Below are 13792 nucleotides of genomic sequence, written 5' to 3'. Positions count from 1 at the left end.
ACATCACCATTATCACCTGCCTCTGCATAGACTGACCTAGTGACTGGTGAGAGGGTCAGGGAGATGATAATCAGAAAAATTCTGTGTGTGCGTCCATCTGTTCCCTTATCCTCCTATCCCAGGTTCTGGCTGCAGAGTTTCCCCAGACATTTCACTCAAAAGCACACTGGTTCAGATTAAAACATAAAACAAGATTATTAACTACAGAAAAATTAAAGTTAAGTGATTATAAGTGATATCAAACAGCTCAAAGCAAAATTACCTAGTAAATAAACAAAACCACAAACTAAGCCTAAAAACCTAGAAAGATTGGATATGAATTAACAATTTTTCATCCTGACTGATGATACAAGCAGGCTTGCAGATGCTAAAGGCACAAGCTGCACTTGCTTTGCAGCTTGGAACAGGGATAGGGAGCCCAAGTCATTTTCTTTTGGAGCTCCTTTCAGCAGGCATTCAGCAGTGGGAGAGTGAACAACCACCAATGATGTCACTCCCTGCCTTACATAGCTGTTCCATATGGCAGAAACCCTTTCTTTCAAGCTTGGTTCCCAGACCAGTTTGTGGAAACACATAGGTACTCAAAACAGAGATCAGTATTGTTTGGTCACATGCCCTTGCATACCTTGCTGAGTCATAGCACCCATTCCTCATCAGCTGTCTGGAGCATTCTCAGGAAGGCTCACCAGGTGGGGGATGAGATTCTCCTACACTTATTGTTTCCCCTGATGGCCCATTAGCTAATATAGGCCCTTCCCAGCCAGCTGTCTAGACTGGAAGCATCTTGCTTAGTGGGTATCACCCAGGTGTAACTACATTTGAAATAAAGATACAAAAGTTCTGTCTACACTAGCAGTGTTAAAGCTCTGCTACGGTTCTTCCAGCACTCTAAAAAAACCACCCCCATGAGGGGCGTAGCTAACAGCGCTGGGAGCACAGCTCCCAGCCCTGGTGCTGTGACTACACTGGCATTTTAGAGCACTGAAAGGGGGAGTTTTTTCGCACTCCTGAGCGAGAAAGGTTCAATGCTGTAACGTGCCAGTGTAGACAAGGCCATACTCATGATTCATAACTTCAGATACCAAAATGATACATGTCTGCAAATAGGATACTCATATTCAGCAAATCAGAACTTTTCCAATGACCCCTCTTGTACAAAATGCATCATAATTACACTATAATAATATCATAGTAATATCATAATATTACTATGAAAAATATGCGGTGTAGTGTCACAAGCAGTTTCTCTCTCCCTTCCCCCAGCAGGTTAGCAAGAGGCAGGAAGGCCCATCAGTTCAGCAGCCAGGCTGCAGCAGGGAGGAGGGGCTGATCGGGACTTCTCCTCTGTCTGGGTTTGCTTAGACCAGGCAAAGCCAGAGGGTCACTGATCAGCTGCTGCTGGAACCTGCCCCTAGAGATGAGCAGTTGGAAACTTGGGAGCCAAATGCCACTGCTGTGTGTGGGAATTACGAAACAGAGTTTTTTCTATGGCCAGCCCTAGACAGGGCACTGAGAGAATTTCTCTCCTTTATGGAGGAGTCTCTGATGTCCAATGTGGTGTTAGCTCCAACTAAGCATTTTTCATGCTAAGGACATCTGAGAGGCTCTTCTCTGTGTGGATTTGCTGATGCTTGATGTTCTGTGAGAACCAAATGAAGCTTCCCTCACATTCAACTTCTCTTCTGTGAATTATCTGATAGAGAATAATGTGTGAGCTCAGACTGAATCTTTTTCTGCAGTTATTGAAGTTTTTCCCACAATCCAAGCATTTATGGGTTCTCTCTCTTATGTGGACTGTCTGATGTCAAGCAAGGTTTGATCATCAAATGAAACTTTTTCCACAGTCAAAACTTTTCTAGATTCCGTCCCATATGGGTTCTCGGATGTTTATGAAGTTATGACCTGGGACTGAAGCTTTTCCCTTCATCCAAGCATTTATGAGGTTTCCCTTGTGTGGATTCTCCCATGCTTAATAAGGCTTGAGCGCTGACTAAAATTTTTCCCACAGTCCAAGCATTTAAAGGGTTTCTCTCCTGTGTGGATTCTCCCATGCATAATAAGGCTTGCGCGTTGTCTGAAACTGTTCCCACAGTCCAAGCATTTAAAGGGTTTCTCTCCTGTGTGGATTCTTTCATGTTTAATAAGGCTTGAGCGTTGACTGAAACAGTTCCCACAGTCCAAGCATTTAAAGGGTTTCTCTCCGGTGTGGATTCTTTCATGGCTAATAAGGCCTGAGGTCCGACTAAAACTTTTCCCACAGTCCAAGCATTTATAAGGTTTCTCCCCTGTGTGGGCTCTCTGATGTATAATAAGGGTTGATGGTGCACTGAAATTTTTCCCACACTCAGGGCATTTATATGGTCCCTCTCCTGTGTGGATTTTCCCATGACTAATAAGGCCAGAGCTCTGACTGAAACTTTTCCCACAGTCTAAGCATTTATAAGGTTTCTCCCCCGTGTGGATTCTCCCATGCTTAATAAGGCTTGAGCTCTCACTGAAACTTTTCCCACAGTTCAAACATGTAAAGGGTTTCTCTCCCTTGTGGATTCTCCCATGTTTAATAAGGCTTGAGCGCTGACTAAAACTTTTCCCACAGTCCAAGCATTTTAAAGATTCCTCTCCCGTGTGTGTTTTCTGATGTATAAGAAGGGCTGATCTGTCACTGAAACTTTTCCCACACTCAAGGCATTTATATGGTTGCTCTCCTGTGTGGATTTTCCCATGGCTAGTAAGGCCAGAGCTCTGACTGAAACTTTTCCCACACTCCAAGCATTTATAAGGTTTCTCTCCAGTGTGGATTCTCTGATGTACAATAAGGGCAGATGGTGCACTGAAGCTTTTCCCACAATCAGAACATTTATATGGCCTCTCTCCCGTGTGGATTCTCCTATGGCAAATAAGCCCTGAGAGCTGACTAAAGCTTTTCCCACAGTCAAGGCATTTATAGGGTCGCTCTCCTGTGTGGATTCTCCCATGGCTAACAAGGCCTGAGTGCTGACTAAAAGTTTTCCTACACTTCAAGCATTCATAGGGTCTCTCTCCTGTGTGGATTCTCCCATGCTTTATAAAGCCAGACAGCCAATTGAAACTCTTCCCACAGTCCAAGCATTTATAGGATCTCTTTTTTTTGTGATTTGATTGCTGGGCTGTGGTTTCCTTGGGACTATTGCCTCCTCTCCCACATTCAATGGATTCATCCATTTTCTTTCTTGGGCTGTTTCCCAGCTTCCTCTCTGACCTGTGCCAATTACTCCAGGCTGTTCTCTGTTCCAAGCACCGGGAAAAATTACTGTCAGATCTCAAAATGGTCCCCTGCATTTCCACTTGCTCAGGACCTTCCTGCTGTGGATTCTCCTCCTCATTCTCACTCTTTGTCTTGTCACCTGCTGGAGGAGAGAGAGAGAATCCAGGCAGGAGTCATTGCCTGAGTTGGTCGAAAGGACAGAAAGGGGAATAGCAAAGAGGGAAAACACAACACAATAACTGTTGGGAAGACTGAGAAATTGGATTCTGCCTCCATATCCCATCCAAACACTCACAGGGAAGTGAAATCAGGGAGGAAACTCCTGACAGCTACCAGGCTGGGTAGGAAGCCATGAGCAATTATCTGCCATGCTGACCACAACCTGACCTGAGTGAGATGAGGCAGAACTGTGGGGGCTCACAGCACATTTTGGAGATTTTCAGCCTTTTCCTTCATTTGCCAGTTTCTTTGTCAGTATCACTGACTCCTCACCTGTGTGGGTGTCTCTTGGGATCTTCCTTTCCTCAGAGGCTTGGAGATCCGGGACCCATGGCTCTTCCCCTGCTTCCAGCCGGGCGACTAGGTCAGGTTTGGGAATGGGGAGTCCTGCTCAGGGGGTAAAATCAGGCATGAGCAGAGCACACAGAGGATTGGTGGAGTATTTGTCACAAAGGGCACATCTCGAGTTTAACTTGACCCCATTATTTGCTGGGCGGTTGTGGGATATGAACAGATGGGACCATGGTCACTGAACCCCCTTGGAATCGGGTGATGTCTGGAGGGGAGGGGGATTGTCACACCCTCACTGGGAGTTTTCAGGGTCTGTGTGCTCTGGGGGACTTGCTGAGGCACATGCAGCTCTGATGTTAACCCCCTGCCTCTGTTTAAACCTCAGATCCCTCCCCACACATGGAGCTAGTCCCATGAAGGAAGGTACACAGAGAACCTCTCTGAAGTGAAAATTAATGCAGAGAGGATAATACTCTGCTTCTGCCCCCATTACAGCTGGAGGGATGGAGATGAATTAGCATGTTCATTAGCTCCATGACTCCCTTATCCCATTGGACGGGGTTTGGAGGTGAATGGTTCTCTAACCCTGGAACTGTGGATTATATGACCCATTTCCCTCTAATCTAACTGACCAGATTCAGAAATGCAGGCCCGATGGCTTCAATAGCTGAAGGGACAGGAATCCTTACCCAGCGAGGTCACAGTCTCATAATTCTCCTGCATGACATCCCTGTAGAGGGCTATCTGACCAGGATCCAGCAGAACCCCCTGCCCCTCAGTGAAATACACAGCCACCTCCTCAAAGGTCACCGGCATCTGAAACAACAGGTGCTCCCCACTCAGTGCCTGGTGCCCCAGCCACAAGCCCACTATTCATGGGGGAAGAAGCCCCAAAATTGGACAGCTCTGGGAGGACTTGTGGAGCAGAATCCACCCCCACCCTGCTCAGGAGGCTCCAAGGAACAGAGAGGTGAGAGTTCTTTGTCCCTCCCAGCAGACGGAGGAGGGCAGGGTCTTCTCATTTACCACACACCTACTAGACACAGGCTGATGTGGGAAGCAGAGCTCCGCACAGGGAACAGGGACAGGAATCCCAGTACCTTCCCTTTGTGTTGCTCTGCAGTCTCTGGGTAGTGGGTTCAGGCTCCAGCACTCTGGCCTGTTTTCCCTGCCCTATCCAAGGGGGTTGTTTCCTGTTTCACAAATGGGGGAATGTTCACCCCACCAATGGGCCTGTTAATAAATAAGGCCCTAAGCTGAGCATGTCCCAGCAGGTTTACCACACCCTGTCTACCTCCCTGTCTCACTCTGTGTCCTGCCCCTCCCCCTCTACAGCAACCCTCCACACCAGTTCCCCACAAAATCCCCTACTTGAGCTGAATCTACCACAGCCATTTCCCTTCCTTGTCCCCTAAGATGATCTGGAGCAAAACAGGGTCGTTATTCTGCAGCCTGTCAGGGTGAGAAGGGCAACTGGGAGGTTTCTAAATTAGCATTAGTCCCTTTCACACCCCAATTCCCTCTCAGGCTCTTTCTCTGCAGAGAGACACTCTAGACCAGGGGTTCTCAAACTGGGGGTCGGGACACCTCAGGGGGTTGCAAGGTTATTACATGGGGGTCCATGAGCTGTCAGCCTCCACCGCAAACCCTGCTTTGCTTCCAGCATTTATAATGGTGTTAAATATATAAACAAGTGTTTTTAATGTATGGGGGGGGGTCGCACTCAGAGGCTTGCTATGTGAAATGGGTCACCAGTACAATAGTTTGAGACCACTGCTCTAGACTCCACCATGCTGAGAAAACCGTTACGTTATTACAACAAAGACCTGATCCCCCTGACTCCCCCCGCCCCCGGACTAAACCCATGAGACACTTTTAAATCATCCCAGAAACAGAATCTCTGTGCCAAATGCTAGAAGAGAACAGAACCAAAGGCGCTGCTTTGGGGGGTCCCCCTGACACTGTCCCCAGGGCAGCGCATCCCCCCAGTAGCGTGGGCACCAGGCTGAGGCAGGAACTGGCTTTTCCTCTTCCTGCTCCTCACCTTGTCCCAGGAAAGTCAATAACCTGCCCCAGCCAGGATGCTGCAGGGAATGGAGCTGGGCAGGGCTGGGAGCTGGGAACCTCCCTCCCCACTGATTGCTCCTGCTGCCCCTGCCAGGCTCTCCACTCTCCCTTTTGCATGGAAGAACTGGTTACTGTCCTGCCATTCCCATGGATGTTTCCTCTCCAATAGCTACTGACACTGCTAACAGGAGCATGCACCTGGGTGTGTCAGGGGCAGCAGACACCTGGGAGCAGAGATAGGGCAGAGCAGGAGCCATTTCTGCAGTCACTTTCCTGCCTATAGGTCTCTCTCATCACCTGCAGGCTCTGGCTCAGGAGCTGATGCCAGCAGAGCCCAGGGCTGCCCTAGGGAGCTAGTTCCAGCCACAGGAGAAAGTCCCCCCCTCAGCTGGAGACACAGGGGCTTTAATGATGGTCTGTCCCAGCACAGACCCTGCTGGGGAGCAGCAGCTGCTCCGTCTGGACTCTCAGGGTATGGCTACACTTGCAGTTATACAGCGCTGGGAGTTACAGCTGTCTTCGTACGGCTGTGTAGGGAAAGCACTGCAGTATGGCCACACTGACAGCTACCAGCGCTGCAGTGTGGCCACATCTGCAGCACTTGCAGCGCTGTTGGGAGTGGTGCATTATGGGCAGCTATCCCAGCGTTCAAGTGGCTGCAACGTGCTTTTCAAAAGAGGGGGGTGGGTGGAGTGTGACAGGGAGCATGGGGGAGACAGAGAGAGTGGATTTTTGGAGGTGACACTGTGTCAGCTCCCTGCCTTGCAAGTTCTAAGGACTGGAAGTTACACAGCACCAACCTGCAATCAATTTAAAAGTTTTGAGACCTTCCCCCACCCCTCGGCCATGTCTACATCTAAAATTTTGCAGCGCTGGTTGTTACAGCTGTATTAGTACAGCTGTATAGGGCCAGCGCTGCAGAGTGGCCACACTTACAGCAACCAGCGCTGCAAGTGGTGTTAGATGTGGCCACACTGCAGCGCTGTTGGGCGGCTTCAAGGGGGGTTCCGGGACGAGAGAGCAAACCGGGAAAGGAAACCAGCTTCGCCGCGGTTTGCTCTCTCGGTCCCGGAGCCAGCCAGCAAACCGCAGGGAAGGAGACCTGCTTGCTCGGGGTTCCGGGACCGAGAGAGCAAACCGGGAACGCCGCGGTTTGCTCTCTCGGTCCCGGAGCCAGCCAGCAAACCGCAGGGAAGGAGACCTGCTTGCTCGGGGTTCCGGGACCGAGAGAGCAAACTGGGAAAGGAAACCAGCTTGATTACCAGAGGCTTCCTCCTTCCACGGAGGTCAAGAAAAGCGCTGGTAACTGTCTACATTGGATTACCAGCGCTGGATCACCAGCGCTGGATCCTCTACACCCGAGACAAAACGGGAGTACGGCCAGCGCTGCAAACAGGGAGTTGCAGCGCTGGTGGTGCCCTGCAGATGTGTACACCTCCTAAGTTGCAGCGCTGTAACTCCCTCACCAGCGCTGCAACTTTCTGATGTAGACAAGCCCTTATTCACTAAATGCAAATTATGCACTCCTAAATAGCCTTCAGACCACATAAGCAGCTGCTCAACATGGACTCCCCCCTCCCCCTCTGCCGTGTGACTTCTTTCTTCAAGCAAACAGCTGTGAACCTTCCAAAGCAATTCCCCTTCCTGCCTCTGCTCGATGGAGCAAACAGGAGCTGTGTTTGTTTTTTTAGATAAGCAGCTCGGGGGAGCTCGGAGTTCAGCCATTCTTCCGGTTTGTTGTGAGCAGGCATTCTGGGATATCTCCTAATGCCCTGGAGGCCAATAACAGCGCTTTTGGTGGCCACACTTGATAAGCAGCACTGCAATCGTTACACCCCAAGCAGTTCAGGTGTACGGCCAGCGCTGCAGCTAGGGAGTTGCAGCGCTGGATGTGCCTTGCAGGTGTGGACAGTTACTAAGTTGCAGCGCTGTAAACCCACCACCAGCGCTGCAACTCTCCAGTGTAGCCAAGCCCTCAGATCACAATGGAGGTAGCATCAAGTGCCCCAGGAAGCCCAGCTAGCTCTAGGGTTCCAGTATCCTGAGCTCAGACAGTGACTGACACTGGCCTCCTCTGCTTTAGCAATTACCAGAGCTGCCCTGTGTTGCCCCTGCAATCCTAGGGACAGTCAGGTCGATACTGATCTCATTTGCCCATCTGGACTCACAGTAGAATCGGAGACCCGGTTCAAACTGGTATTTTATACATTAACTGGAACCGAATCTCAACCTTAAATTTGTTTTACCGACTGAACCTCAACGGAACTGCACAAAAAAGGGGGGGGGGGGGAAGGGTGCTGCTACCAGTTAAAATAAAGATTTGACATTTTTAAGCTCATTATTTAAACAAACAAACAAAAAACTCTACAGTGATCTTATTTTCATTTAAGAGAAGATAACAAACTAGCCAATGGGATGGTGATGGCTCCCAGAATGCCTGTCTGAGGATAGTGAGAAGGGAATGAGAATAGATAGGGGCCAGCCCACAAGAGCAGGGAGGGAGAGGGGAAGCTTAGGAGCTGCCTGCACACCATGGGAGGCAGAAGAGGGGCCAGAGGTAAATGAGCCACCTCTGAGATGCCTCCCTGAGGACAGAAGAGGTGGGAAGCTCCCTGGGCCCTGAAGTTTGTAACAACTCTTCAAGTCACAGGGCAAAGGTAATGGCTCCCCAACTTTCTCCCCATAGACAGGCCTCTGCCCACCCTCCCCAACCCCTGGGGCAGCTCCTCTCTCCAGTTGTCTCACTTGAGGCAGGGTTCATGCTCCCAGCTGCCTTCCCCACTGAAGCCACCTACAGGGCCCCCTCCCAACCAATTCCAGGCACTCTCTGATACTCACCTCCAATATTTTTTTTTAGGTTTCTCAAACAGATTTAGGAAAAATACTCATGTATATTTGACAGTCCAAAAACACTAGGAAAACTCATGTAAAGTTAAAGTTACAAAATAAATAAATAATCAAAATCCAAAGTTTCCATTTTAAGTTGCAGCTCTTTCTTGGATTTACCTTCACTAAGATTGAAATAGGATTTAAACCGGTAACTGAACTTCTATTTCTGTTTTTTTGGGTCGCTTGAACCAAAAATGAAACTGAACCTATTGAATGGAACTGAACCTGAATCAAACCAAAACAAATACCAGTTGGATTCCTTGCCTGCTGTTCCTAACAGTGACTTTGCTTTGACACAGAAATCAGAGCAGGACCCTATTCAGTCCTGTGAGCCCCAAACTTTTATAATTGAGGAGTCAGACCCCCCCAAATAATGAGATTGTCTTAAAAAAAATAAATAAAAGAAGACTAAGGGACAGTCACTACCATGGAAGACTGGCAATTTCAGCTACATGAATAATGTAGCTGAAGTCGCCGATCTGCTTACTGCGATGTCTTCCCTGTGGTGTGTTGACGGGGGAGACAGTCTCCAATCGAATTCCCTTGCGCTTGTCCTTGAGGTGGAGTACTGCAGTCGATGGGTGAGCAATCGCCGGTCAATTTATTGTGTACTAGACGCGATAAATCGACCCCCTGCTGAATTGATCGCTGCCCCGTTGATCTGGCCGGTAGTGAAGACATGCCCTAGAATAGGAGCAAGTGTGCGCGCGAATGGGGGTGGGAGCGGGAATATTTGCCTTGTAAATTCTGAGCCCTTAGGGCAGACCTGCACAACTTATGGCCTGTGGGCCACAGCGGGCTCACTGTACAGCCCGCAGGGGGTTAGTAGGCAAGTGGTGGGGTGGGGCATGCCAATGGCTGGCTGGCTGGCTGGCCAGCAGGAGGAGTGGTGAAGAGGACAGAAGCAGGCTGGGGAGTGAGGGTGAGCCAGTGACAGGGGGCAGTGGCAGAAGGTAAGAGGCTAGCGGCGGGCAGGCAGGTGAGCTGGCGGTGGCGGCGGGGGGGAGCCGGCAGCGGACAGGCAGATCCCCATATTTGGAGTCGGGAAGGAATTTTCCTCCAGGGCGGATTGGCAGGGGCCCTGAAGGTTTTTTGCCTTCCCCTGCAGCGTGGGGCATGGGTAGCTTGCTGGTGGATTCTCTGCAGCTTGAGGTCTTCAAACCAATTTTGAGGATTTCAATAACTCAGTCCTGGGTTAGGGGTTGTTATAAAAGTGGATGGGTAGGGTTCTGTGGCCTGCCTTGTGCAGGAGGTCAGACTAGATGATCATATTGGTCCCTTCTGACCTATGAGTCTATGAGTCTATGACGGGGGGGGTGAGTAGGTGAGCTGGAGGGGGGGCTGAGGAGGCGAGCAGACAGGCAGTGATGGAGGGGCAGGTGAGCTGATGGTGGGGAAGGGGGGCTGAGGAGGCGGGTGGTGAGCAGGCAGTCACGGGGGGGGCAGGTGAGCCAGCAGTGGGGACGGGGGCTGAGGAAGCGAGCAGGCAGGCAGTGGCTGGGGCAGGTGAGCCAGTGGAGGGAGAAGGAGGCCGAGGTGGTGAGTGGGCTGTGGGGAGTGAGTAGGTGAATGGGTGGGCAGTGGCAGGGGGCAGGTGAGCCGGCAACAGGTGCGGCAGTAGCGGGGGGGCAGCTGAGCCAGCGACTGAGGAGAGCTGAGGAGGTGAGCGGGCGGTGGAAGGTGAGTAGGCGAGCCGGGGGAAGGGGCAGGCAGTGGCTGGGGGGCGGGGCAGGTGAGCCGGTGGTGGGGGACGCAGGCTGAGGATGCGAACGGACGGGCAGTGGCAGAGGGCTGGTGAGCCGGCCACGGGGGAGGCAGTGGCAGGGGGGCAGGTGAGCCGGCAGCAGGATGAGACTGAGGAGGCGAGCAGGTGGGCAGTGGCTGGGGGGTGCAGGTGAGCCAGCAGTGGGGGAGCAGGGGACTGAGGAGGTGAGCAGGTGGAGGGGGGTGAGGCGGCAAGAGCACGGGTAGGGGGGGGTGCAGGTGAGCCAGTGGCAGGGGAGGGGGGTTTTATACTGGGGTGGGGTGAGGAGGCAAGCAGCGAGTCACTGGCTGACTTGTTCTACTGATCTTGTCTCTCATACAAATTGATCCTTTTTGCTGCTTTTCTCTGGGCTGGGGGTTGTCCCAATGCTGCAAAGAGAGTGTTCCCAAAGGAAGGTGCTTGCTCCTAACTGCTCTTCTCTAGTCAGCCCACTTGACAAGTTTGATTGTCCTTGGTCTGGCTCCCATCCCCTCTCCAAGGGTTGCAGCTGTCTGAGGTGCTTGCTTTCCATGCCTTCCTCATTCACACCTCATTCATTCAACAAGGCAATTAATTACAAAGTGGGGGGAAGATCTTATTCTAATTCTAGCAAAAAGACATTTTTATTTTACCTTAATTATACGACCTTAGGGGCCCGCAAGAACATATTACCAAGGTTCAATACAAAGTCATATACAAGTACAAATGTTTTCTTTCAACAGAACAGGTTTTTTCATTTTTCCATGATTCATAAAAAATAAAAAATTAAAAACTATTTACTTTACTTGAAAAATTCTTAATAAAGTATCCCCCTGCACCACCTTCCTTTTCGGCCCACAGCTACAGCTGGTTCAGCAGGGCGATGCTGGGAAGGAGGGTTTGTTTCAGCAGGGCAGGCGGAGCTGAGGGGGGTGTTTTTGGGGGGGCTGAGTGGCACTGGGGGGGGGGTCGGTGGCACTAGGGGTGCGTGTCCTGCCCTCAGCTGTTTTCTTTGGAGAAATATGGCCCTCCCTGCTTTACAAGCTGCGCAGGCCTGCCTTAGGGGGAAGTCCGCTCCCCTCTCCCACACACGTTTGACCATTTCTAGGGGAAAAAAAGATTCCCCATTCACAGCTGGGCGGGGCAATCCCCTCCCCCTCTCCTATCCCATGGGCTGGGGGAGCTGCCATTGTTTTTCCTACCCTCTGGCTCTCCCCTCCCCAGCTGGTCTCCGCTTGCTCTCAAATTCTCCCTCCAGCCTCCCCACAGTCACCTCTTTCCCCAGCCCCCATTTTCCTTCTCTTTATCCCCCACTCTGGGTTTCCTTCTGTTCCAGTTCTGCTCCCTGGAGCCCCAGAATTCTCCGCCTGCCCCTGATTTCTGTGTAGTCTCAGCCTCCCTTCTGCAGCCCCACATCCCCATGGCCCCAACCCCTCACGCATCCCTGATCATCGCTCAATGCCCTCTGGCTCTCACACACCCTGCCACTCTTCAGCCCCCTTCCCGGCTCCCACCCCCCTCTGGCTCCCCACATGTCGCTGTCCCACCTCCAATCCCTCACACGCCCTGCAAACCATGGGAGCTGGCAGCCAGCTTTCCTCTGCCCAACACAGGGAATCGCAGCCAGCCCAGCTGGGAGCAGCCTAGGGCCTCCCCCTGCCCTGCAGACTGGCTGCACCGGGAGCAGCGCTCCGTGGGGAGGGGGGCAGGTCTCACCTTCTCTCCACGCGGGGTTCTGGACCCCAGTAATGGGGGGGAGCGGGTCAGGCTGGGGTCTCTGCACTGGGAGAGTCTCTCGGGGAACAGCGGGGATGTTCCTCCCCCGCCTGCAGCCAGGGCTATGGGTCCCCAGCGGCAGCGGCAGCCGAGGCCCCGGGGTCTTGCAAGGGACGTGGGTTGTACCCCGACAGAGTTACTGCAGCAACTGCAATTCGCTTCCTGCTGCCAGTCTGAGTGACCCCGGGAATCGCTCCGCCCGACGCCTCCTGGGTCCTAGCGAGATCGTTTGCTCTAGGTCTGGCCTGTGCGTGTGTCTGTTATTGTTATTTACTGTATTGTCACCCCCAGTCCCACCTATTGGAGGGAGGGAGGGAGGGAAGGCTTCAATGGCCCGGGGGTGGGGTGGGGAGAGGGTGATTTAAAAGGTCCCGGGCAGATGGGTTAATTATGTATTTTTAAATAAAAATTAAGATAAAAAAGATCCTCCCTCCCTGCCCAAGACCCTTCCATATCATTGTCTAGAGCTAGTATCTGGGTGCCTCCCAAATCCACAGCATATTTTAGTGACAACCATACAACACAACTCGCATAACTACACATGCATTAATTATACACATATTTAGATAGAGAAATGACTTTCAGCAAGATCATAGCTTAGCTCCTGATACCTTACAAGACATGCTTTATATGTAAGATCACAATGATATAAAAATGAGGAATAGGGGGGTTACAGGATGCTCCCCCAAGGTATAGAATGTCACACCAGGATATGGGGGATGATGGCTTCCTGGTCCTACAGAAGCTGCCCAGAACCCAGAGAGTCAGGGGGCATGTTTCCCGGTGACACTGACTCTGGTGGGATTCACTCTGGTAAGAGATTAATTCAGGGAGTAGTTTGTAAACTGTGATCTCTTTTTTCCACAGCATGTTTACTGCCTGCTAGCAGAGGGTTAAGCTGTAAGGTCTGTTCCCCTAGTTTGGGCCATGGAATTGTCAGTAGTATGCCACCAGGTTCGCCCTTCCTTCTCCCTCAGGGCTACCTGCTGCTCCTCATCCTGCCAGTGTAAATTTGCCTGCACAATTTGCTACTGGTAGCAGTTATTAACATCTGAGTATTCTCTCCTTTGCTGCCTTGTCACACCTTGCTGCTTTTGACGTTCCCCATTTTATAGTCCAAGGGCAGTAAGTTGTGATGGATGGAGGCATTCCCACCTAGGGTGACCAGAAGTCCTGATTTTATAGGGACAGTCCCAATTTTTGGGTCTTTTTCTTATATAGGCTCCTTTACCCCCCACCTCCTATTTACTCCCCACCTCCATCCCAATTTTTCACACTTGCTATCTGGTCACCCTATTCCCACCACAATTTGGTATCTGTCACTTTCCCCGCTTTCTGGTCCAGGGGTAACAAACTGTGATGGGTGAGATTCATCTATCATAGTTTTACCACCTCTGCCTTTCTCCATCCTTTGGTCCAGGGCTGGTAAATTTTGATGTATGAGGACACTTCCAGCGCAGTTTGCTACCTCTTACCTTTCCCCATCCTCTGCCTTTCCCTATATACTAGTCTAGGGGTAGAAAGTTGTGACAGATATGGGGTATTGTATCCTATAGGGCTAGCCTGCTTACTTGTCTATATAC

General features: G+C 51.1%; 1 protein-coding gene across 3 annotated transcripts; it reads right to left on the bottom strand.

Moving 5' to 3' along the window:
* Positions 1–330: 330 nt before the first annotated feature.
* LOC115641016 (zinc finger protein OZF-like) lies at positions 331–12379 on the bottom strand. 3 transcript variants are annotated; one of them, XM_030544089.1, is made up of 4 exons: positions 12150–12379; positions 4444–4570; positions 3737–3850; positions 331–3386 (listed from the first exon to the last, which is right to left on the bottom strand). In XM_030544089.1, the coding sequence occupies exons 2-4, from the start codon at positions 4568–4570 to the stop codon at positions 1936–1938; spliced, it is 1692 nt and encodes a 563-aa protein (XP_030399949.1). In that variant the 5' UTR covers positions 12150–12379; the 3' UTR covers positions 331–1935. The 3 variants fall into 3 exon arrangements, with proteins under 3 accessions (XP_030399949.1, XP_030399951.1, XP_030399952.1); XM_030544091.1 differs by having other exon boundaries at positions 331–3383; XM_030544092.1 differs by lacking the exon at positions 4444–4570.
* Positions 12380–13792: the final 1413 nt, after the last annotated feature.

This window comes from Gopherus evgoodei, unplaced genomic scaffold (genome assembly GCF_007399415.2).
Source record: "Gopherus evgoodei ecotype Sinaloan lineage unplaced genomic scaffold, rGopEvg1_v1.p scaffold_33_arrow_ctg1, whole genome shotgun sequence".
NCBI classification, from domain to species: domain Eukaryota; kingdom Metazoa; phylum Chordata; order Testudines; family Testudinidae; genus Gopherus; species Gopherus evgoodei.
This window is presented reverse-complemented; position numbering and strand designations above follow the sequence as displayed.

Bases quoted from the DNA above. Each gene is read 5' to 3' on its own strand.
- LOC115641016 (XM_030544089.1), bottom strand. From the start codon at position 4,570: ATGCCGGTGACCTTTGAGGAGGTGGCTGTGTATTTCACTGAGGGGCAG. The intron at 3,851-4,443 runs GTAAGGATTCCT...CCCCCTGAGCAG, and splicing joins TGAGACTGTGACCTCGCTGG to GACTCCCCATTCCCAAACCT. The intron at 3,387-3,736 runs GTGAGGAGTCAG...TCTCTCCTCCAG, and splicing joins CCCAAGAGACACCCACACAG to CAGGTGACAAGACAAAGAGT.